Here is a 25,451-nt window from a genome sequence, read left to right as displayed (position 1 = left end):
CCCCATCAGTTCAGGTAAAATGACAGAGACAGTTTTTCATTGATTTGGATCCCTTTAGTTAGTACTTCAAGTTTGCTAAAAGTGTGACTGATAACAGATCATTGTCTTTTCACACAAAATCCATCTATAGTTTGCCTATGTTTACTGTGAAAGTCTCAGGAATAAATTTGTTTCCTGTCATGTGAAAAATCTTCAAAAATTTGTTGTGATATAATTGTTTGCATCTATGGCTGAGTTGGTTCCTTGTTGGGAAGTTGTATCAGGATGCTGCATTGTACGGCTATGTCTACACTGGCCCCTTTTCCGAAAGGGGCATGCTAATTTTCAACTTCAGAATAGGGAAATCCGCGGGGGATTTAAATATCCTATAAAGCCCTATTCCGGAGGATCTCTTATTCCTACTTCAAAGTAGGAATAAGAGATCCTCCGGAATAGGGCTTTATTCCGGAGGATCGGGCCAGTCTAGACGCTTTTTTCCGGCTTTTCCTCAAGCCGGAAAAAAGCGGCGGACATCTTTATTTAAATCCCGCGGGGGGATATTTAAATCCCCCGCGGATTTCCCTATTCTGAAGTTGAAAATTAGCATGCCCCTTTCGGAAAAGGGGCCAGTGTAGACGTAGCCTACATGTTTAATATTTTAACACAGTTCTGTGCCTCACATCTTCCTCTGTGAAAAGGCATGATCACCTGGTTAAGCTGGTGACTGAGACCTGTGTCTGCCATTGGAGTTTCATGTGGTCTCAGGTCATTTAGGGCATGTCTACACAGCAGGGCTAAGGCCAAAATAAGCTAAGCAACTTGAGCTATGTCAATTGCATCGCTTAAGTCAAAATAGCTTATTTCAAATTTTGGCGCTGTCTGCACAGTAGGAAGTCCAAGAAAGAGCACGCTTCTTCCGACCTTCCTTATTCTTCATGAAGTGAGGGTTACAGGGGTCAGAGTAAGAAGTCCTCCAGCTCAACATTATTTTGACATTGTTGAATTGTTTGTAGTGTAGACTCAGACTGTTATTTCAACACTGCTGTATAGATGTACCCTTAGAGCCATGTTTTAAAAAGTAATAAGGCACCTAACTCCTGTTGGTTTTAGTGCACAAAAGGGAGTTTAAATACCTTTTAAAATATGGTTTCAGAAAGGTATTTCCCTGATATTGCAGGTAGTCTCTGATTTGATGTAGCCTGCTTACCTGCTACCTCCCTCTCAAATAGAAGTGGTGGATTAGAGGATAGAGTCCCTGTTGGGTGTCTGGCTTTGTGTGTCATGATAAGATGCTGGGATGCTCTTTTATTTATGTATGTATGTGTATGTATGTATGTATTTCGATTATATGTTACCAGTGGATGTACTTGGGATTACTTAGTCCTTAACTCCTTTTTTTGGAAAATAGAAGGAAAATGTACGTGCTTTATTTAAATTATTGTATTTTTCAAAAATACAGTGTTGTTTTATTATGATAATGTTTATGTGGGGTTTCTTAAAAAGGGGGGGAGTAAAAATTTTTCTATTTAACTTTTTTTAGTGACATTTTTAACAGGAATTCCATCAAGTATATATCTATATCTTCACGTCTATAAGTGTTTAACATTCACTGTGTTTTAACAAAAAAGGATTATAGTCATTTGGTCTTCAGTATCCTTTTCTTCTTGTTTTCAAACCTTAAGCTTTGATTAAGCTGTGCCAAAACAGAGCGCCACTCCAAGTTTCTGTTTTATCTCTTTTCTGTAACTTCCTACAATTCTCCCTACCCTAGCCCATGGAATCCACTGCCTTCTCTCACCCAGAGTATCTGATCCTGGCTCCATTATAGTCTAGGAAGAAAGCCTTTGATAGATACTCACCTTGTGTCATGATTTGGCATTCTGAATAAAGCCTTTTTTCTGAGATCGGTACCCTGTTACTACCATGTTTGATTTTATACAAATTAACTTGATATGCCTAACATACATACATACAGTAAACTTCCAATAATCCGGTACCTTTAGGACCCAGGGAGTGCTGGATTATCAGATATGCCGGACTATCGGAAGGGGGGGCTATGAGGGGTCTGGTGTGGGGTGGGGTGGGGGCGATGCCACCCCAGATGCCTCATAGCCCCCCCTTCCGATAGTCTGGCTCTGCCCCAGGCGTCCCTGCTTCAGCCGCTGTTGAAACTGACCAGCAGTGGCTGAATCGGGGACACCTGCAGCAGAGCAGCTGGGGTGCTGCCGGGTTGGTCCGGTAGCGCCGACCCTTTGCGTGGCGAGACCAACCCGGCAGCACCCCAGCTACTCTTGGGGATGCCTGGGGCAGAGCAGCTGGGGTGTTGCTGGGTTGGTCCCGCAGCGCCGCTCTTTAGCGCTACTGGACCAACCTGGCAGCACCCCAGCTGCTCTGCCCCAGGCATCCCCAAGTCAGCAGCGGCTGAATCAGGGACAGCTGGGGTGCTGCCGGGTTGGTCCCGCAGCGCCGAGGGGCAGTGCTACGGGACCTACCCGGCAGCACTCCAGCTGCTCTGCCTCCGGCTTCCCCAATTCAGCCGCTGGTCAGTTTTAGCAGCGGCTGAATCAGGGAAGCTGGGAGCAGAGCAGCTCCAATGGTCCGGCTGCCTGGAGCACTTCTGGGTTCCTGATGGTGCCGGACCATCAGATGCCGGACCATCGGAGTTTTACTGTACCTTGTTTATGGTTAGTCCTACCATGCATGGGTATATATAGTCAGCATAAATTCTTCTGGATATAGTATAATGGCATTTCAGTGAGAAGCATTTGTCTTAATAATAAAAAACATTTTTATTCCCTCTTCTCTTTTCACCTCACATCCCTCTGACCTTTCCACCCCCCCATCCAAAATATATATATATATATATATATATATATATATATATATATATAACATACAGTGTACCCTGAACTCTGAGGACTGTATTTACTTTTAAATGACTTGTGTCTTAAATCTCAAACTAGAGGTTGTCATTTTCCCGGAATGAAGTCTTTGAAGTGCCATAAATCTGAAAGGCCTTGATAGCTTTGTTTTTTCAATGAATGAGAATATCTTTATAAGCACATAGGAGACAATTTCATGATCCTAAGGCAGCCTTTTCCTGCAAATATATGTCTTCAGAATGATGGTGGTTTGTTCTCATATAGATGCTAACCATTTTTGTTGAATTCTTATAATTTCTCTTAAACTCGTGATCCCTCCCCAAAAAATGTTTTCCTTGGATTGTAGAGTTAATGCATGTGGATAGCTGCAGGCAAAACAGATGATATTTTAGAGGCTTTTGGCACTTTAGAGTTGATTGATTGCAAAAATCCAACCCTTAAAATACTGCTTGTGCAAATAGCACACTGAATGTTGTTTCTAAAGATAATCTTGGTCTTTTTCACAAGCCATTCATTCTCACTCCACCAGGGTTGAATTCTGGGTCCCAGAATTTTCATCTCCTTAGCCCAGCTGTGTGAACTGTCACTTTATAATCTCACCTCCTGTACCCTGAAGGGTTTAGGGAAATGATAACAGGCTGTGAAATCTGGTCTAGCCAAGTATGTTCTTATCTCATTGCCTACAATGCTTATTTTCATCACATGGATTAGCAAAATGGCTTTGACTTTAAATTTTCAAGGTTAGGTTGAAGGACAAAGATCAATTGTTTGGTAAAGAAATGTTTTCAAAAACTTCTGACTGCAAATTCAGAGTGAAAGGGGTGTTAAAGAGAGGTTAAAGGTCTGATTTAAAGCCACAAAAAGAAATAAAGGATCTTATAGAGTTGTTAATCTAGGCTGATGCTCAAGACTTAACATGCACCATGGTGTTTTAGAAAGGCACAGTGACTTGAATTAATACTGTGTTTTCCATGCTCCCTCATAACCTACAGCATTCATGATAATTCAGTCTTCTAAGTAGAAACTGTCTGTGTGGTGCAGGGAAGTTTTTATGGTCTCCAAAATCATGACCGAAAAAGATAAGTGCTTAATATGCACTTAATGCAAAGTACCATCCTGTACACTTAATAGGTTCTTTCTAAATACAGTACATTATAGTGTGTGAGGCACTGATCACTGGTTTGATGGCCTCTACCCCTCTCCTTATACCACTATTATGACGAGGCTTGGAAGGATTAGATATTTAACAGTCTCCGTTAGCATCAATTTTACTACATATACAAATCCATGAAAAATATTTTATTGATGATGATCTAAATTTACAGCTAGGCAAAGTAAGAAAAATGCTGCCTGAGGACTTACTATAATTTGTTTTAAGCATATTTGCATATTTTGACACATAATGTTGACTCTTCATATTTTAACAGTTATAAAACTTCAGCATTTACACTTGTAACAAAAAGAAAATGCAGCAAGTCTCAGCTCAACAGTCTCACCCACAACACTGACTGCACTGCCCAGAAAGAAGCCCAAATTCTGTAAGAAATGGTCCTTCTCAGTAACCTTCCAGCCAGTGGTGTCTTCAAAATGTCTGGTTTGATCTAATGGTTGAGGGTCACGAACTATCTCTTGATCCTACATAGCATCTATTCCCTTCCCAACATTATAGTGATCCTCTCTCATATTCCCTACCTTCCTGGGCACCTATCAACTCAGATAGATGGATCCTGAAAGTAATTTCTCTAGGCTATTCTATTCAGTTCAGCTCCATACCACTCTTCTTACCCCGTTCCTCTTCAGAAAAACCTCTCACAAAAGCTTCTTAAGGCAGGAGGTAGAATCCCTCCCAGCCTTGGGGATGACTGCATCTGTCCCACCAGACTTCATCGGAAAAGGGAGCTATTCTTGGGTACTTGCTCATCTGAAAGAACAGAGACGGATGGGGAGCCATTTTGGACCACCTTCATCCAATCTCAGTGCTTCAGAATGGTGACCCTAAGAGGAATTCCCTCTTTGGATCTAGGAGATCGAGTTTTTTCCCCTCAACCTTTAGAATATTTATTTTCTTGTCACCATTTATGCCTCTCAAATTATTCCTACACTTCTGAAAGACAAGGACCACTACTTGTATTGCGTTCTCTCTACCACCACAAAGATTTTTACCAAACGTCTGTCAGCAGCCTGATAGGCATCATAGTCTTTCACTACCTGGATGATCAGTGCCTAAAGCAGCGGTTCCCAACCTTTTCCAAATGGGGACCCATTTTGACAATTCAGGAAGACTTGGTGATCCAGGGCAATTGAAAAAAATGTGTGAATGGCTCCTTAAGAGCCACCCGGGGAGACTTCTGGCGATCCTTTTGAAATGTAATGGTGATCCATATTTGGGTCCTGACCCATAGGTTGGGAAATCTTAGCCTAAAGGGTCGCTCATTTCTCAAAGCACACACAGCAACCTGCAAGGTGCTTTCTCTGTTTCACTCTCTGGGTCTCTACATCAACTTGGAAAAGTCTATCTTAACACCTCTTAATATACAGGTTTCATTGGAGCCACTCTGGACTTCTCTGCTTCCAGAGCATACTGAACCCGGAACTGGCTAACCAATGATTACCTGAACTGCAGTGCTGCTGAGTCCTCCAAACACACTAACTTTGGGCTACCTCTGATACTGTGATGCTGATGTCAAACTACAAATCTCTGACAGGCACTACAATTAGGGGACAACCACCTGAATTACATGATTGATTTTTCAGAATGAACCATCAACAGGTAGGCTCCAGCCAGTTCCATCCAGCTCCCAGCCATCCACCCTAGAACTCTGCCCCGCTTAGTCAAAAGGGTGATGGACATACAACAGTCATTGTTAACCTGAGCTAAGATTTCTCAAGCACTTCATCCAAAACACACTATTTGGGGTAAAATACAAAACAGATATATTAACTACAGACAGATACATTTTAAGTAATTATAGGTGGTAGTTCCACGAGGCGTACAGCTAGTTCGGATTAGGAAGCCTAATCCGAACTAGCTAGTCCGTGCCGCGTGTAGCCGCGCGGCACGGGGTCCGAACTAGCCAGCATTTAAAAATGGCGCTGGCCGCTTTATGCAAATGAAGCCCGGGAAATTCAAATCCCGGGCTTCATTTGCAACTCCGTATGACTACATTACCCTCCCTAGTTCGAACTAGGGGGGTAGTGTAGACATACCCTTAGAGACTAACAAATATATTATATCATGAGCTTTCCTGGGTAAAACCCACTTATTTAGCAGCTGCCTTGAAGGGCCTAGTCCTGTCAAGGCAAAAGCTTTTTTGTCCAGTGTATGGAAGTTCACTTCTTTTGAAGATGAAGCTTGGGATACAGTACTACTGGGGATGACTTTCTTCATTAATACAGAATTCAGAAGAGACATTAGAAAGGAAGTGAGGGTGGACATAGAATTGCCTTATCTTCGTAGAATAGATGTATGGTGAGTCCGTCTTTAAGGATTGAAGTTCCCTCGCCCTTTAGGTAGAAGTAATGGCTGTAAGGGATGAGATCTTTAGGACAAATGAAAAAGGAAACAATTCCCCATAGGTTCAAATGTAGGTTTCCTTTACTAAGGCATTGTTGTTCCATGGTAGAGTTGTTCCTTGGTGGAGGAAAGAAAAGATTGAAAGAAGTTTCCTTGCTATGGTGGGAGGGACAAAGACAGAGAATCTTCTGTGGACGATGGACTCCTGTGATGAAAAAATGCAACCCAAAGTATGAGGGAGCCATCTGTGGTGAGAAGGGCAGTACCAAAGGAACTCCCATGTACACCTTTTGAGGGTCCTTCAAAAGTTTATAGAATTGAGGACCTTCTGAGGTTTGCACACCTGCTTGAACAGATTGTATTTGTTGGAGGTGTATATTGTTCTCAACCATGCTTGAGGACACTGAGAGTGAAGTTTTGCTAAGGGAGTTTTGCAAAGGTTACTACATAACCCAGAAGTTGTCAGCACACCTTTGGCATGTTTTATGGACCACTTGTACTGTGGAGACAAGGTTACTCCTGTCCTTTGGAAATGTATTTAAATGAGTTTCTGTTCTAAATGGCATGGAGGCTATATTTTCCATTGATAGAGGGTGAAAGGAAGGGTTTTGCAGAAAGGGTGGGTTTTTTATTTATTTTCAGCAGTGGTTCCCAAACTTTTCAGCATCATGCCCCCTTTTTGATTTTTGAGAAACATTCACACACACCTCATACCTCCAACAGCAGCAAAACTTGAGGGAGGGGGGGAACTGACCAGGGCCGAAAAACAAAAATAGCAGCAAAACTTTGGAGGGGGTGGGGGGGGGGCTGGGTCGTCTCGTGGTCCCCCTGGAATCTCTTTGCCCACCAGTTTGGGAACCCATGATTTACTGTTGTTTGCACATGCAGTGCTCAGTGGAAGAGATTTTATTAATGCCCAGAGTGCAGTATTAACAGATTGCTTCCTAGGAATGAAATAGGGAAATTTATGAGCAAGATCAAGTTTTTTATAACAATTTACCGTGATTTCAAGTGTCACGTATAGAACACACAATGATATATTGTGTGTATATTGGTATATATGGTTGTGACTATTTTCTTCCACTATTTGATCTGAGGAAGTGGGTCTGGCCCACGAAAGCTCATCATTTAATAAACCATCTTGTTAGTCTTTAAAGTGCTACATTGTCCTGCATTTTGCTTCAGCTACCCCAGACTAACACGGCTACATTTCTATCACACAATGAGAGACGTAAACAACAGTTGCCTCCCTTTACTGAGATTATTCCTTTCTGTTTCTGTGACAGGTGACCTTTTGGATGATTCAAAATAAGCATTCTGCAAGTTTTCTTATCATTGTTCTGCCAATATTGTACTTGGGACATAAGTAAATTCACTTCTTTGTGTTCAGCAAGCATACAGTATAGACTAGCAGAAATTGCACGTAGTCTTGACCTGTTCTGATCAAAAGCTAGCTGATGTACTCCATCAAAAGCTAGAAGGGTTTGTGATATGAATGAATGCCTTTTAGAATCAATCGAAATCTGTTCATTTTGACTGAGGATATAAAAGAGATTTAAACCTCTTATTTTTCTCTGAGATGAAAAGTCAGTATATTAGCCAATCTAGTAACTCTACTTCCTCTGTTGACATTGGAGGGTCTGTTAAACATCTAGAGTTAATGCACTGCTTCACTTCTAGCAACCTCAAGTTGAAAGAACTTGGATGATGTTCAGACAGAGTGATCTATTTCTTCTTTTTAAATTAACAACAAGACTCTGTTAAGTGTTGCAGCTATTCTTTATAAGGGGAGCAAAACAGATGGTTATCTGAACAATGTTATTTGACTGGTACTAAAGCCTAAGCCATGAGAGGAAAACTCAAGACGTATGCTCCCTGTTTTGTTGCTGTAGGTCATGAGGGAATGGGAGGAAGCAGAACGCGAAGCAAAGAACTTACCAAAGGCTGATAAGAAGGCTGTTATTCAGGTAAAGAAACACAAAATTACAAGCATACCACTTGGGGTCAGAAATAAAATATGAACTGTACTGTGGTATCATTTGGAAACATATTTGTGTTGGGGAATTGTTATTTTCTGCTCTTAGTATTGCTCTTTTAACTGCCAGGTATTAATCACTTCTGTGCGCTTTTATACTTAGCAGTCAGTCTGTTGAATTGCAGTGGAGAGCCACACAATTTACAGTGTAATCACTGTAGGGAAAAGTTTTCAATGAGATTATGATTTATCTTCAGAAGGAGCTGGGAACCCCCATTCCCTTAGGCCAGTGGTTCCCAATCGGTGGTCTGTGGTCCCCAACAGTATTGTAGGGGGTCCACAGAAAGTTTAAAATAGATACTGTCATCCATTCTACAGCACCAGCCATCTTATTAAAAGTACAGGGTATTATCTCTCAATACTGCTATATTTGTTTTTAGATCACATGGACTGTTACCAGTTTCAAATGATTATCAAGTAAATAGAATGTTTGAAAATAGCTATATTGTTTAGAGGGTTTATAAAAATTTTAATAGAATGAAAAGGGGCCCATATACTCAAAAAGGTTGGGAGCCCCTATTTTAGGCCTCTTTATCCATCTCAGCTTTAGTGATTGGTTACACCAGAATTGTAACAGTATAAACTTTTGTTATTGCATGAGTGTCTTGGTTGTAAGTAGAAATGGGCAAACAAATTTTGGGAGGTGAGAATAGGAGCCAACCCCACTAAATACAAACCTTAGGCTAAAGGGGAAATGATCTGTTTTTCCTTCTGAAATATTTGGAAAGTTCAGAGGGCCTGTAATGGAAAGTTCACCAAATGTATCTGAATACGCTAACAGATTAAAAAGGAAAAAATTCCCCTTCCATACACATCCAAAAAGCAAACCAACCACTCACAAGAATCTATCCCCTTGTTGTCCAATAGGTTACCCACTAGCCACAATGGCTATTTGGCCAATTAAGCATGACTGCAGAACTGGTAGTCTTCCATGGATCTAGCCCAAGTAGAGCTGCCTGTAATCCAAAGACTCCTTTGAGTCCACTGAGCTATTCTGATTAATGTGGAAGGCATTCATATACTTCATAGAAACATAGAGCTGGAAGAGACCTCAGAAGATCATCAAATCCAGCCCCCTGCCCAAAGCAGGACCAATCTCAGCTAAATCAACCCAGTCAGAGCTTTGTCAAGCCGAGACTTAAAAATCTCTAGGGATGGAGATTCCATGACTTCCCTAGGTAACTCATTCCAGTGCTTCACCACTCTCCTAGTGAAATAGTTTTTGCTAATATCCAACCTAGACCTCTCCACTGTAACTTGAAACCATTTCTCTTTGTTCTGCTATCCGTTACTACTGAGAACAGCCTTTCTCCATCCTCTTTGGAACCTCTCTTCAGGAAGTTGAAGGCTGCTGTCAAATCCCCCCTCACTCTTCTCTTTTGCAGACTAAATAAACCCAAATCCCTCAGTCTCTCCTCGTAGGTCATGTGCTCTAGCCCCTTAATCATTTTGTTCGCTCTCCACTGGACCCTCTCCAATGCATCCACATCCTTTCTATAGAGGAGGGCCCAGAACTGGACACACTATTCCAGATGTGGCATCACCAAAGCCGAATAAAGGGGAATAATCACTTCTCTGGATCTGCTGGCAATGCTCCTCCTAATGCACCCTAGTATGCCATTAGCCTTCTTGGCTACAAGGGCACACTGTTGACTCATATCCAGCTTCTCATCCACTGTAATCCCCAGGTACTTTTCTGCACACTGCGTCTTAGCCATTTGGTCTCCAACCTGTAACAATGTTTGTGATTCTTCCGCCCCAAGTGCAGGACTCTGCACTTTTCCTTGTTGAACCTCATCAGATTTCTTTTGGCCCAATCCTCTAATTTGTCCAGGTCACTCTGGACCCTATCCCTGCCCTCCAGTGTATCTACCTACCCCTCTAGCTTAGTGTCATCTGCAAACTTGCTGAGGGTGCAATCCATCCCCTCATCCAGGTCATTAATAAAGATGTTGAACAAAACTGGTCCAAGTACTGATCCTTGAGGCTCTCCACTAGAAACAGACTGCCAACCTGACATCGAGCCATTGATTCCTACCCGTTGGGCCCAGCAGTCTAGCCACTTTTCTGTCCATCTTACAGTCCATTTATCCAATCCATACTCCCTTAACTTTCTGGCAAGAATATTGTGGGAGACTGTATCAAAAGCTTTGCTAAAGTCAAGGTACATCACATCCACTGATTTTCCCATATCCACAGAGCCAGTTACCTCATCATAGAAGCTAATCAGATTGGTTAGGCATGACTTGCCCTTCGTGAATCCATGTTGACTATTCCTGATCACTTTCCCCTCTTCCAAGTGCTTCAAAATGAATTCCTTGAGGATCCCCTACATGATTTTTCCAGGGGCTGAGGTAAGGCTGACTGGTCTAGTTCCCTGGATTGTCCTTCTTCCCTTTTTTAAAGATGGGCACTACATTTGCCTTTTTCCAATCATCCGGGATCTCTCCCGATCTCCACGAGTTTTCAAAGATAATGGCCAAAGGCTCCTTAATGACATTTGCCAACTCCCTCAGTACCCTCGGATGCATTAAATCCAGGCCCATGGATTTGTGTATGTTTAGCTTTTCTAAATAATTCCTAACTTTTTCTTTCCCCACCATGGGCTGTCCACCTCCTTCCCTAGTGCATTTGTCTGGGAGCTAACCTTGTCCGTGAAGACAGAGGCAAAGAAAGCATTGAGTACTTCAGCTTTTCCCACATCATCTGTCATTAGGTTACGTCCCTCATCCAGTAAGGGCCCCACACCTTCTCTGATCACCCTCTTATTGCTAACATGCCTGTAGAAACCTTTCTTGTTACCCTTCACATCCCTTGCCAGTTGCAATTCCAATTGTGCTTTCGCCTTCCTGATAACTCCCCTGCATTCTTGAGCAATATATTTATACTCCTCCCTAGTCATCAGACCAAGTTTCCACTTCTTGTAAGCTTTCTTTTTGTGTTTAAGCTCACCATGGATGTCCCGGTAAGCCAATCTGGTCACCTACCATATTTGCTTTTCTTGCTGTGCATCGGGATGGTTTCTTCCTGCACTTTTAATAAGGCTTCTTTAAAATACTGCCAGTTCTCCTGGACTCCTTTCCCCTTCATGTAAATATCCCAGGGTATTCTGCCCATTAGTTCTCTGAGGGAGTCAAAGTCTGCTCTTTTGAAGTCAAGGGTGTGTATTTTGCTACTCTCCTTTCTTTCTTTGGTCAGGATCCTGAAATCTGCTATCTCATGATCACTGCTTCCTAGGTTGTCACCCACCTCTACTTCCCCTACTAGTTCCTCCCTCTTTGTGAGCAGCAGGTCAAGCTGTGCATGGCCCCTGGTCGGTTCCTTCAGCACTTGTGCCAAGAAGTTGTCCCCAACATTTTCCAAAAACTGTCTGGGTTGTCTGTGTACTGCTGTATTGGTCTCCCAACAGATGTCAGGATGATTAAAGTCGCCCATGAGAACCAATGTCTATGATCTGGGAGCTTCTCTCAGTTGTCCAAAGAAAGCTTCGTCTGCCTCATCCACCTGATCCGGCAGTCTGTAACAGACACCAACCACAACATCACCCCTGTTGCTTCCACCGCTAAATTTAACCCATAGACTCTCAACAGTCTTTTCTCCCTGTAAATACTGGAGCTCCGAGCAATCATACTACTCCCTTACATACAATGCAACTCCTCCTTTTCTCCCCTGCCTGTTCTTCCTGAACAGTTTATACTCTTCCATGATAGTGCTTCAGTCATGCATGTCATCCCACCAACTCTCCCTTATTCCAATCAAATCATAGTTCTTTAACTGGGTCAGGGCTTCTAATTCTTCCTGTTTGTTTCCCAGGCTTCTTGCTTTGGTGTACAAACACCTTAGATAACTAGTTGATCACCCTGCCTTCTTCATCTGAATCAGGGGTCCTTCTTTGTTGCTTGTTTCTCCTTGTGATTCTTCCTGGTGTCTGACTTCCTCACTTACCTCAGGGCTTTGGTCACCATCCCCCAACAAACCTAGTTTAAAGCCCTCCTCACTAGGTTTGCAAACCTGCCCACAAAGATGCTCTTTCCTCTCTTGGTTAGGTGTATCCAATCTCTTCCTAACAATCCTTGTGCCCGGAACAGAGTCCCATGGTCGAAGAAACCAAAGCCCTGTCTCTGACACCACCTGCGCAACCACGCATTTACTTTCTCAATTTGATGATCCCTACCTGGACCTTTTCCTTCAACCAGAAGGATGGACGAGAATACCACTTGCGCTTCAAATTCCTTGATCCTTCTTCCCAGTGCTACAAAATCTGCTGTGACTCGCTCAAGGTCATTCTTGGCCATATCGTTAGTTCCTACATGGAGAAGCAGGAAGGGGTAGTGATCCGAAGGTTTAATCACTTTCAGAAGACTCTCGGTCACATCCTGAATGCGAGCTCCCGGTAAGCAGCACACTTCTCGAGATTGCAGGTCTGGATGGCAGATGGATGAATCAGTCCCTCTTAGGAGGGAGTCTCCGACGACTACCACCTGTCTTCTTTTGGGGGTGGTGGTTGTGAAACCCCCGTCCCTAGGACTGCACATCCCATGCCTTCCGGTAGATGGTGTTCCCTTCTGATTTCTTCCTTGAGAGGTCCCTGCCAAAGCATTCTCCACCATAGTGCCTGTGGTGAGAGCCTGAAAGCTGTTGCTTACCTCTACAGGAATGGGGGATATCTGAGTTGGCCGCCTTCTCCTTCTAGAGGTTACATGCTTCCAGTTTTCTTCCTTGTCCTGTACTGCCCTGATTGGCTCTTCAGCCTACTGTGGCTGCAGGATTAAACGCTGCCTTCTATCGAGGAAGTGTTCATCCTCTGTGATGGAATGTAGGGTCGATACTTGGGCCTCCAGTCCTCTAATTTTTTCTTCCAAAATGCTGACCAGCTTGCGCTTAGGGCAGATGAAATCTCTTCTTTCTTCTGGGAGGAAGACAAACATGGCACATGCTGTGTAGGTAAAACAGCAAAGCTATCACCATCCATACCTGCCTTCCTTCTGAGAAATTCCTCAGTTGTTATTCAATGCCTCCCTGAAGGGAAGGAGTGTAGTGAAAAGATGTTAAAGAATGGCCAGTGTATCTCACCCCCTTCCCAACTCCCTCTCCAAACTCCTTGTTAACAGCTCCTGTTTGCAAGCTCCCTGATCGCTGACTCACTCCTTTATAAAGCCCTGGACTACCTGATAGCCCCTCCCCCTGATTAAGGCTCAATCAATGAGCAGAGGCTTCTAGATTTCAAACCCTGATTAGAAGCTCACAGTTTCCACCTGCCAGCCACAGCACACACTCTGTGGGGGGGGGGGGGGGGGGGAGAATCAAACAGCCAAACACAAGTTCAGCTCACAGCAAGGAAAACACAAACACACACTACAGACAGACCACTTCCCTTAAGAGTCCTGTATTAGCTTCCTCCTTTATCTGGAGAAGTCCCTCTCCAAACTCCCTGTTAACAGCTCCTGTTCAGTTCCAAGTTGGTTTCAGTGCAGCATCACAAGACAAATACAAATCCACAATCAGAATATTATTTATTAAATCCCACAATCTTGCTCTGTGTCTTTTAGCTTTTTTCCAGCTTGTGGTCATTTGTGTTTTCTAAGTGATCATTGTTTTAGTAAATTCGGATGTCTCATTCTGTTGAAGGAGGAATTATTTTCCCCCATATATATACTCATGATAGTCAGATGAGTCTGAGAATCTATGGGAAAGGTGCCTACTACAATCAAATGCTTTCCTGCAGTGCATCTTAGCACTTTGAACAGGATACCAAGGCTCACATGAAGGATATCTTTGTTGTCATGCTGAAGGTCAGCAAAAATATTTGATTGGTTAATATGGCCAGATGATCAGACATGCTGAGCACCCGCAACTCCCATTTTAGGCCCGTGAAGTTCAGAAATTCTACAGATATAGTTGGTTGTAGTAAAAGGCAGGTCACTTCCATCAATTGTAGAGAAGGATTTTAATGCTCTGTGAAAAAGGTGCATACCCTTATTTCCTGAGTTCAATAACCATTGTTCTCTTGCTGTTTTTTCTAACATGAAACATGCAGCATTTCCAGGAAAAAGTGGAATCACTGGAGCAAGAAGCAGCAAATGAGAGACAGCAGCTAGTGGAAACTCACATGGCCAGAGTGGAAGCCATGCTGAATGACCGCCGCCGCATTGCTCTGGAGAACTATATCACAGCTCTGCAAGCCATACCTCCCAGAGTAAGCAGAATGCCACAAACTTCACTTGCTATGTAGAAATCACATTAGATGTTCTAGAAAGAGGAATGTATTGAAGTATAATTCCCCTCTATAAAGGCACAGAATAATATTTGCTTTTTCCCTCCTGAGAGATTCACTCAAGTTGTTGTCCCAAATTTTCAAACCTGGTCCCACAAATCCCATCAAATAGTTAAGTGCTAATTAATAGTTAGATATGGTATAGAAACAATTTTGTGGTTGTTTTTGTTTTGTTTTGGTGTGCTTAAATATTGGGATGGTGAGGGATAGAGCCCTTGTAATGAGGGTTCTGGGTCATTGAATTCAGCTCCAGAACAGAGCCTTAAATACAGCAGATATGCTAAGGTGTGTTTGTTCTGATGTAAATACCAGTTTACAGATGTGGGTTGTAATGTCTATATTTAGTCTGCATTCCCAGAGAAAATGAGCCCATTCAGAATTTGTGGAAAACAGTCATTCGTTTTATATTTTACTGGTGCTTATTAGATGGAAAAAACCCTGAGGGCCCTGACAAGATTTTAAGACCAATTGTACAAGTTATTATAGAGTTAGAAGAGACAGATTCAGCAACCTTGAAAGATAATGCAGGCGATAAAACTGGAAATGCAGCCAAAGCATTCATTAATCTGCCAGAGCAGAAAAAGACAAAAATACATTACTACTGAGATTTTGAAACAAACATTCCCATTACCACTACACATTCTTATGGTCTAAACAATTCTCTGATGTGCTATAATGTAATTTTTGTGTGCTTAGCTATTGGGGTGGTGAAGGTGCTGATGATTAGGAGCTGGGTTTAAGTAAGAGGTTTAACCTCTCTCACTTGTCAAAACAGACCATGTCAGAGAATCTCTCACTGATGTCACTTGAGTAGGATGGTTTCCTTTGTGGAAAAAAATCCACTTTGCAGAGGAAAATCTCCTTTGGAAGAAAAGCTGCTTGTCAGCTGGATGGTGTTGAGAAATGGTCACTACTTAGCCACAGTGGTAGGAAAAATTTAAAAGCTGAGCTTCCACATTCCAGGACTGTATATTATATGACACAAGTCAGAAAACAAAAAATCCTACAAACAAGTCTTTTAGCTAGATGATAATGTGTGACTGCATTGTAGCTATTATAACACTGAATATTTTCCAAATGAGGAACCTGGGTCATAGGTGAAAACACAACTTCTCAAAATCAGGGAATTTGAAGATTTTAGGATTGGGAGTGGGGGTTGTAGTATATATCCTGTATATTCCGGGTGAATGTAGAAAAGTTGGATCCCTGCTATAGGTTTTGGAACATGGGATCACTAATTAATTTTGAGAGAATGAAAAGACATGCAGTTAGTGGTGTGGTACAGGGTGTTTTGCAACCATATTTTAAGAGTAAAACGTGACACCTTATGGCCCCTGACTTGTACTAGAAGGACAGTAAGAGCCTTCTCTCCAGCCCTTAATTCATGGGTAGATTAGTAATTCTAGATCAAGATACAGTTTCCTTTGTGATATTGTGATCAGTAGCTTGTAGCTGAAAGATATATGAGGGTAGTATTTGAGATAAATCTCGTTCTGACTTCTCTACTGATTTATTTCATAGCATTGCACAGTAAACATCACTGAGTTTAAGTTTTCCTCAGTAAAATGTGGATGACATGCCTTACAAGAGCATGGAGGGGAATAAATCAACTTCTGGTACAAAGAAGTGAATATTTTAGTATTAGGTTTGGGGAGCACAATAACTAACATGGAGGTTTGGGGTCCGTTTCATGTCAAAAAGAGCTAAATCTTTTCCTACTAGAAAAAACAATTGGGACTGACAACTTATATCATCCTTTGGGCTGATGAGTAAATCCACAATACTCAAACATCACTCCATGCAAATGGAGGCTTATTGGCATCTTAAAAACTAGTCAGAGCAAAATTTCCACAAACTTTGCTCTGGTTAAAGAGAGTAGGGCCTGCAATACAAAGCTATTATCTGTTTGTGATGTTACCATGCAGAGAGAGCCTCACCATAATCTTGTAAAGGTTGTGGGGGATAAATAGCTGCTCAGAAGTTTGTATGGTTCACCTGCCAGTTTTGTTAATGGTACTAACCTTGCCTCCTTCCATCCACCCTCCTCCCCCACCCCCATTTTCATTACTTTCTGTAGCCAGTATCAACTCAGATGTGTGGTTCATAGAAGTGCAGCGATCACATTTTTATGCAGTAGCAGAGCCTGTTTTGCTTCATTGTTGGGCAGAGGCAGAGAGCTGAGGGATGGTTAGCTATGGGTGAACAGATAAAGTTGAGCATGTGAATGTGGTTTGATTTTCAGACTCATGAGCAGCAATACTATTAGAATCCCAATATCAGTCCTCTTACGCTCACACCCCAAGGGAAAAGAGGAAAACTCAGGTAGGGCTGTGCAAATCTCTGGACTCAATCTCATCTCTATCCTTAGGACACGGCTGGGTGGAATGATGATGAGACAGAATGTGCTCCTAGGGGGCTCTGTCACTAGAAAATTGAAAGGAGTTAAGGCCTAAGGGAATCAAACCTTCTTTCTTTGCTGCTAAACAACCCTTGCCTAGAGGGAATTCCACTCTGATGCCACCATTGAACGATAAGTCAAGCACTGTGCTATTTTGTTAATATACTCACGACAGGAATAAAGTGTCAGCATTTCCAGCAGCTTCATAAGTTTGCCAAGAGAGTAGCCAGTTGTGCTGAGTGAAGCCATGAGAGAGCATTTGTGTTTAAATTGGAAAAACAAATGGCTGTGTTCCATTGCAGTTCCTCCACAGAGGAATGTTCATTCCTCATGCAGAGGCTTAAGAGGGTTGAGCTTTTTGTGAATGCTTACTATTAAGATACTAACAGCCCATCACTGCCTTGAGAGAGGAGCAAATTCAGATGTGTAATAAAGCTGGTTTGAGGTTTTTCTTTGCAGGGTAAAGATTCTGAGATGGAAGAGTCACAAGCATTACTGTTGTCCATTTTTCTTTTATATAATATCACACATACTGTTTTCACTGCAAAAATACTTTCAAAGAGAAGATCATCAAGTGGGGGGGAAGGACAGTGAACTGGGATTAAGCAGATCTGGCTTCAGCTCCTGGTTTTCCCACAGTCTTCCTATGTGACCCAGAGAAAGTCAATCTCCCTATGCCTCAGTCTCCCCCCCTTATGTAAAATGCGGATATTCCTAGTTTCATACCTCACAGCATACCATTAATAATGGAGGGGTCCTGCATTACTACAGATAAACACCTAGTGAGGCAGAGCCATTAGTCATTCACAGCACAAGGCTAAATAAGGAAAAGAGTGACAACACCCAGACCAGAGGGAAGACGGTAAAAATTAAAAATAGAAAGAAGTAAAAAGATTGTAAAATAGGAGAGAACAGTTTTAGGTGCTGTCAGCCAAGCACAGTACAGTTTTACTGCACACAGGCATATACCCCAGACAGACATGTTCCATGCTGTCTTCATCCTTGGTCACTGGCACCGTAACTGTTATTGGCTTCTTGCACATCACAGCTCAGGAATTGGATATTTTGGCAGGGCAAATTTGTATACCTGCAATATTTTTGAAGTAAACTCTGCACCACCATGCAATCACTGCGATGTAGCCATTCTACATGGTGATCCAATATTCAAGAAAACAGATGATGTACAAAATGGAGTCACAATAGCTCAAGGCCTATTTAAGAACATAACTAAGCAGAAAATTGAGAAAGATAATGCCCCTGAAAGCAACATCATGCAGGCTGTCCAAAACCTCAGAGCTCCAGTTCTTTGTGCAACTGAGCTGCTCTGTACTTTGTTGCCTTTGAAATTGGAACGCAGCTGTTCTGTCTCCAATATCAGAATATTGTACTGCTCACTGGTATTACTGCAGAAAGGAGGATTAATGGCAGGTGGTGGTAATGTGTAACTACAACTTAGATAAACAGTAATTTTGTTCTTCACATGACAAATACAAAATAACAGGAAAATACATAGTCCTAATTTTTTCTGAGAAGGTTAGCTCAAATATTTGTTCACATTTTATTTTTTTACATGCACATCGAGTGTAATTAGCTTTGCCTCTTTTTCATCCCTCCCTTCTCCATTTGATCTGCACAGTTACGTTTTACTTCCTATGTAAAAACTTGTTTTTCTCCCTCAAGCTCACACCCCAAGGGAAAAGAGGAAAACTCAGGTAGGGCTGTGCAAATCTCTGGACTCAATCTCATCTCTATCCTTAGGACACGGCTGGGTGGAATGATGAGACAGAATGTGCTCCTAGGGGGCTCTGTCACTAGAAAATTGAAAGGAGTTAAGGCCTAAGGGAATCAAACCTTCTTTCTTTGCTGCTAAACAACCCTTGCCTAGAGGGAATTCCACTCTGATGCCACCATTGAACGATAAGTCAAGCACTGTGCTATTTTGTTAATATACTCACGACAGGAATAAAGTGTCAGCATTTCCAGCAGCTTCATAAGTTTGCCAAGAGAGTAGCCAGTTGTGCTGAGTGAAGCCATGAGAGAGCATTTGTGTTTAAATTGGAAAAACAAATGGCTGTGTTCCATTGCAGTTCCTCCACAGAGGAATGTTCATTCCTCATGCAGAGGCTTAAGAGGGTTGAGCTTTTTGTGAATGCTTACTATTAAGATACTAACAGCCCATCACTGCCTTGAGAGAGGAGCAAATTCAGATGTGTAATAAAGCTGGTTTGAGGTTTTTCTTTGCAGGGTAAAGATTCTGAGATGGAAGAGTCACAAGCATTACTGTTGTCCATTTTTCTTTTATATAATATCACACATACTGTTTTCACTGCAAAAATACTTTCAAAGAGAAGATCATCAAGTGGGGGGGAAGGACAGTGAACTGGGATTAAGCAGATCTGGCTTCAGCTCCTGGTTTTCCCACAGTCTTCCTATGTGACCCAGAGAAAGTCAATCTCCCTATGCCTCAGTCTCCCCCCCTTATGTAAAATGCGGATATTCCTAGTTTCATACCTCACAGCATACCATTAATAATGGAGGGGTCCTGCATTACTACAGATAAACACCTAGTGAGGCAGAGCCATTAGTCATTCACAGCACAAGGCTAAATAAGGAAAAGAGTGACAACACCCAGACCAGAGGGAAGACGGTAAAAATTAAAAATAGAAAGAAGTAAAAAGATTGTAAAATAGGAGAGAACAGTTTTAGGTGCTGTCAGCCAAGCACAGTACAGTTTTACTGCACACAGGCATATACCCCAGACAGACATGTTCCATGCTGTCTTCATCCTTGGTCACTGGCACCGTAACTGTTATTGGCTTCTTGCACATCACAGCTCAGGAATTGGATATTTTGGCAGGGCAAATTTGTATACCTGCAATATTTTTGAAGTAAACTCTGCACCACCATGCAATCACTGCGATGTAGCCATTCTACATGGTGATCCAATATTCAAGAAAACAGATGATGTACAAAATGGAGTCACAATAGCTCAAGGCCTATTTAAGAACATAACTAAGCAGAAAATTGAGAAAGATAATGCCCCTGAAAGCAACATCATGCAGGCTGTCCAAAACCTCAGAGCTCCAGTTCTTTGTGCAACTGAGCTGCTCTGTACTTTGTTGCCTTTGAAATTGGAACGCAGCTGTTCTGTCTCCAATATCAGAATATTGTACTGCTCACTGGTATTACTGCAGAAAGGAGGATTAATGGCAGGTGGTGGTAATGTGTAACTACAACTTAGATAAACAGTAATTTTGTTCTTCACATGACAAATACAAAATAACAGGAAAATACATAGTCCTAATTTTTTCTGAGAAGGTTAGCTCAAATATTTGTTCACATTTTATTTTTTTACATGCACATCGAGTGTAATTAGCTTTGCCTCTTTTTCATCCTTCCCTTCTCCATTTGATCTGCACAGTTACGTTTTACTTCCTATGTAAAAACTTGTTTTTCTCCCTCAAGTTCACGATGGTGTAAGATAGGAAGTATAAAGAAAAAGTTCAGAGGCTCATTTTCCCACTGCCTTATTTTTATTGGTTACTCGACTATTCTGTAGTTCCCTGGGGGGCGCAACTGGCAGCCAGTGCATTCCAGTCTCACGCCTGAGGAGCCCCCTGCCACTCTGCGCTGCTGTCTCTGTATCAGAGGCAGCAGTAGGGTGCCAGGTGGGAGCAGGTTCGTGAGGAGAGCCAGTTTAAAAACCAGCTCCCCTCAAAGACCAGCTGCCTGTCACCTGTGCTGCTGCCTCTAATACAGATCTGAGCTCCCGGACTCAGCATGAGCTGGAACTGAGCTGGGCTGCCCACCTACCTGGCTCCTAGTGCACTTTAAATGTAGAGCTTGAGCAGGGTTAGGTTCCAGACCCGGTGCAAGCCAGGACTGGGCCAGGCTGCTGACCAGCCTGCTAAAAAATTTACTGGCTGGGAGGGAGGGGGGGAATGCATGTTGTCTATAGCATTAACCTATAAGCTTTTGCTTATTGGTTAATCGACTACACTATTAAATCCCTACAATGAGAGAGAGTCCTGAATTTCTAACTGAGTTTCAGATCCCATGTTGTTTTTATTCATTTGCTTTAGAAATACATTAGTTTGTGATTTTAAAATTACAGCTTGCTTGCAGAAGGCGGTAGTATCCGCTGCCCAACGAAGTAACGATTTTCACCATCACATTGAGAAAAAAGGACATGTGAAGGTGATATTCAAGGAGCCTCTTGTCCCTGACCAGTGCAGGTCTTTCCTGAACCCAATTAAGCTACTGTGGGGAGAGTCTTTTGTATCTGCAGTTGCACTGACCCAGTTATCAAAATACCTGGAATCAGGAAAGAGGGACAGCAGCCACTATTTCAGTTTATAGACCCACTTGCCTAAACCCAGAGTTGTGATTTTTTTCTGTACAAAGTCCAATTATGGGATTTGTGCAACGAGAGGTAGATTTCAGCTTTTCTTTTAAACTGGGTTAAACTTTAAGAGAGCATCATTTTATCCAGCTGCTATTGAAAATGATATTGTGTGAATAAAAGCAGACTCCTTTGCTTCCTAGATGGTTTGCTTGATAGGTAGTGTAGTCATAATCCTCAGTTTTGCCAGCAGGAAAAGATTTTTCTATACTCAAATTACTGTTGAAATGAATTGGAGGCAAGTCTAGCCATGTGGCAGGGTTTATGTAACTTTACCAGGTCCCATTTTTATCTAAAATCCAAATTTTAAAGGGAAGTTTGAATGATCAATATTTCTGGCTTTGTTCCTTCACAATCTCAAGTAAAATCTAAATTTGCACGTTTTTAATTTTGTAAAACCTCTAGTAAGTTATGGTTCTGAAAAGAAAAACCACAGTTAATGCAAGTCTTGGTCCCATTTAATTCTTCCCTCCAAAGTCAAGGGAGTTGTAAAGCTCAGAAGGTTGGATATAAATGGTGGCATTTTGCCTGTGTAGCTTAAATAATTTTTTTAAACTAGTGAGTGACAGATGGAAGCCTCATTAAAACATGTGAAAGGAAACTGAATCCAGGTTTTAGTTATGTTTGAAATTCTCTTTCAGCATGAAAATCACTTCAAATATTTGTAGCTCACCTTTCAATGAGTCTTTCTTGAACACTCCCACCATAATCCTATTTTTCTACCCCAAACCGGTCCTGTGAACTTTACAGTGTTTTGACAAAATCCAGTAAGTTAATCCTTCTTATAGGCTAATAAAAAGTAATTGCTGGGGCATGCCTCTTGTTTTCAAGTGTGAGAAAAATGTTTGATGAAAGTTAAAAGACTACTCAGAATTTTGCATACAAGTTTTCCTAGAAGCTGTTTTTCAAATACACAGAATTATTTTTAATGGGGTTTTTGTTGTTGCTGTTTTTCAGTGGTCAGTAGTCTTGTCTAGCGAAGTGGTAGTCAGCTTGTGGTGTGTATCATTCTAGACTTAATTTGGTAAAATTCCATTTTCCATGGATACAATAAAATTGCTGTTTCAAAACAAACTATATATGAGTCGCTGAGATTGAAATAGTGGTTCAATAGCGTAGGAAAATAATGTGTTTGAGTTGTATAATATTTCTCGCCTACTTGAAACTGTTGTATTGGAGCTGAAATTTCTGCTTTCTCTTTTCTGGGTCAAGACAGAGACTAGAGAGACACTTTTCATTGCAATTGCCTCTTGAGAAGAAAATATAGTTTTCAATGTGCTAACTTGGTGGGAATAAATAAAGCCATACTTCTACTAGTTAATCATTTCCACGGGCCTCCATTATAAGGGAATCCTTTGGGTGCTAAAGCTGAAAGTTGGAATAAGTGTGAGAGTCAAAGAGGAACTAAACCTCAGAACATAAATTAATAGAATTCCCTTTATAGACAAAAGTCAAGGGACTGTCAACACTTAACTAGAAAAATATCAAATTACAAGCATGCCTAGTATGGCACAGATAAGTTAAAAATGGAGAGAAATAACTTTTTTATTAAGGATGTTATAGGAACAGCTTCTATTAGACTCTGCTTTGTAGCTTTCTTCATGAAATACTTCATAAATGACTGTGAATGCACTTTATGGGGGTGAGTGCTCTCTTATAATATCTAACATTTATAAAGCTGTTTCATCAAGAATGGTCTGAAAGTGCTTTTCCAACCTTAGATGTAAGGATCACTTCTTCCACCATTGAAATGCAGCCATTTCTGTAGTGAAATTTCAGAGGTTATTGTGCATCAGGCAGATATCAAGAAAAATGTGAACAAGTAAAATTACAGCAGGGATTTTAGACAGATTCTAATTTTCTGAGTTAGGAATTCGTCCAAGACAATAGAGTTAACACTTCACTCTTGGGGGAAAAAAGTTGTCTATGGATACTCGTAGGTTGTTTATGGTCAGGAAACTTTTTTTATTTTGTTTCTTGTCCAAATGACAACACTGGCAATAGCACATCTCCCATAACTCCGAAATAGGGAGGAACAGATGCCATCTGCTAAATTGTCATCAGAGTTTCCTACTTCCCACGCAGAATTCTACAAACTAAGTCTGTAATAACTAACAAATAACTTTGACTGACCTGTGATAAATTTGCAGTTGTTACATTGTACGAGTTGGACCTCTCTGGTCCAGCACCCTTGGAACCCAGGGAGTTTGATGGACTGTGGAAGTCAAAGCTCCCCTGCCGGCTCCACTCCATCTGGTAGGGCTCCCAACTGCTGGCCCTCCCTGCCACTGGGATTGTACCTTTCCATCTGGCCAGGGCTCCCTGCTGCTGCTTCCTGGCCCCAGCTTCCCAGCTGCCACCCTGACAGGGCTCCCCTGCAGCCAGTGAGGCCAGGGGTTTCCCCTGTATTTTGGTGCTAGCAGAATGAATTTAAAAAAGAAACTTATCTTAGAACTTACCAAAGAGTAAATGTGACAGAGTGTAAGGTATATAATAGTCCACTTGTGTCTCCAGAGCGAGCATGCTTGTTAACGGCAAATATGTTTTTAAATAAGTAAATATATAGAAAGGTGAGAAATAACAGACCTCAATCTTATTGTCCCTCTACAGATTTGTGTAGAGAGTCAATCCCTTATCCCTCTTTAAAAGTGCAAAGTTGCAAAAAGTTTAATGAATAGAAGACAATATTTTACGTTTCTCATGTTGACCTAGCTGGCATAGTCCATTTAATTTTCTTTTTTTAAATAATTTCATATGACCATTTTAGTTGGAAACTATTTTAACAGAAATAAACTTGATTAAAAAAACTTGAATGTTTAATTACATTTTAAAAAATGCTTGTTTTGCTAAAATATTACAAGGGTGTTGTGCCCCCCCGCCGCTCTCTGTGCTCGCCACCCCATCCTCTCTCTTAGGGTAGGCAACCCCGGCTCTTCCCCTGGCCACCAGAGAGGGCTGTGGCCTTGGCAGCCCCAGCTCTTTCTCCCCACCCCTTCTCCCCACCAAGGCCTAACCCTACCCCTTGTCCCCCTCCAGCCCCGGCTCTGCCCCCGGGAAAGGTTGAGGCCATGGTATGCCATCCCTGGGTCTCCATGAGGCTGCCAGAGAGGGCTGGGCTGAGTGAGGATTAGTACCAGGGACGGGGTCTCGGGCAGAAGGAGCAGGGCTGAGGACCGGGCTTTATCTGCTGATGACACCCTCTCCCCTCCCCCCCCCTCCGCCCAAGCCTGTGGACACTGTGACATGATGACATCACTCTGTTGTCTCGTAGGAAACTTTTTATATATATAAAAGAGAGAGAGAGAGATTTGCTGTTTAAGAAAATAATCCAGAATAGATAATGTTATGTTAGTTAAACAAAGCAATTCAAATGTCTGTCTGATGATGTTTTCTTCCTAATGCAGCATGGCAAAAAAAATCCTCCAAATATTAATGCTTAACCTTTTGAATTGGAAATAGTTCACTTCCGAATGACTTTATAAATATCTGCTTCAATTACCTTTGGTAAATGAAATAATCAAACAATCATTCATTTTCTGATATTGCTGTACAACTAATCTGAAAAGTTTTCAAAATAAATCACTACTTAAAAGTGTATAGTGTACCTCCTAAAGATGAAACCTAAATTTATCTCTGAGTTGTAGAGAAAATATGGATAAAGTTTGACAACCAACAAGAATGCACTTTTATGTAGAAAACCACGATTAAATCAAGTCTTCCTGGTTAGTTATTTAAATCATAATTTAAATCAATTTAATTTAAATGTAATCCACCCTGCACAACACAGTTTGCTCTCTGATACAATTAAGTGAGACTATTAAAAAATAAGATTTTGTCAATTATTCTCACTGGACTGTAATGAGAATTATTCTGTAGGGTTCAGGCAGCCCCTGCTGGCGTCTGTAAGTAGTTTTTTATCTGTCCTCCAGCTGTGTTGGTTTTTTTTTAACTTAGTCGAGTAGTAACA

At 41.7% G+C, this 25,451-nt stretch overlaps 1 protein-coding gene across 4 annotated transcripts in view; it reads left to right on the top strand.

Annotated features, from left to right (window-relative positions):
* The window catches only part of APP (amyloid beta precursor protein), a 313,107-nt gene that overhangs the window by 222,320 nt on the left and 65,336 nt on the right, over nt 1-25,451 (top strand). For all 4 annotated transcript variants that reach the window (XM_089773561.1, XM_089773560.1, XM_089773555.1 and 1 more), the window contains 2 exons: nt 8,268-8,342; nt 14,448-14,606. In XM_089773561.1, coding sequence (XP_089629687.1) covers nt 8,268-8,342; nt 14,448-14,606 — 234 coding nt within the window. The remainder of the gene's footprint in view (nt 1-8,267; nt 8,343-14,447; nt 14,607-25,451) is intronic.

This window comes from Pelodiscus sinensis, chromosome 1, assembly GCF_052426305.1.
Source record: "Pelodiscus sinensis isolate ZL-2025 chromosome 1, ASM5242630v1, whole genome shotgun sequence".
NCBI classification, from domain to species: domain Eukaryota; kingdom Metazoa; phylum Chordata; order Testudines; family Trionychidae; genus Pelodiscus; species Pelodiscus sinensis.
The sequence above is the reverse complement of the archived record's forward strand: the minus strand, read 5'-3'. Positions and strand labels throughout refer to the sequence as shown.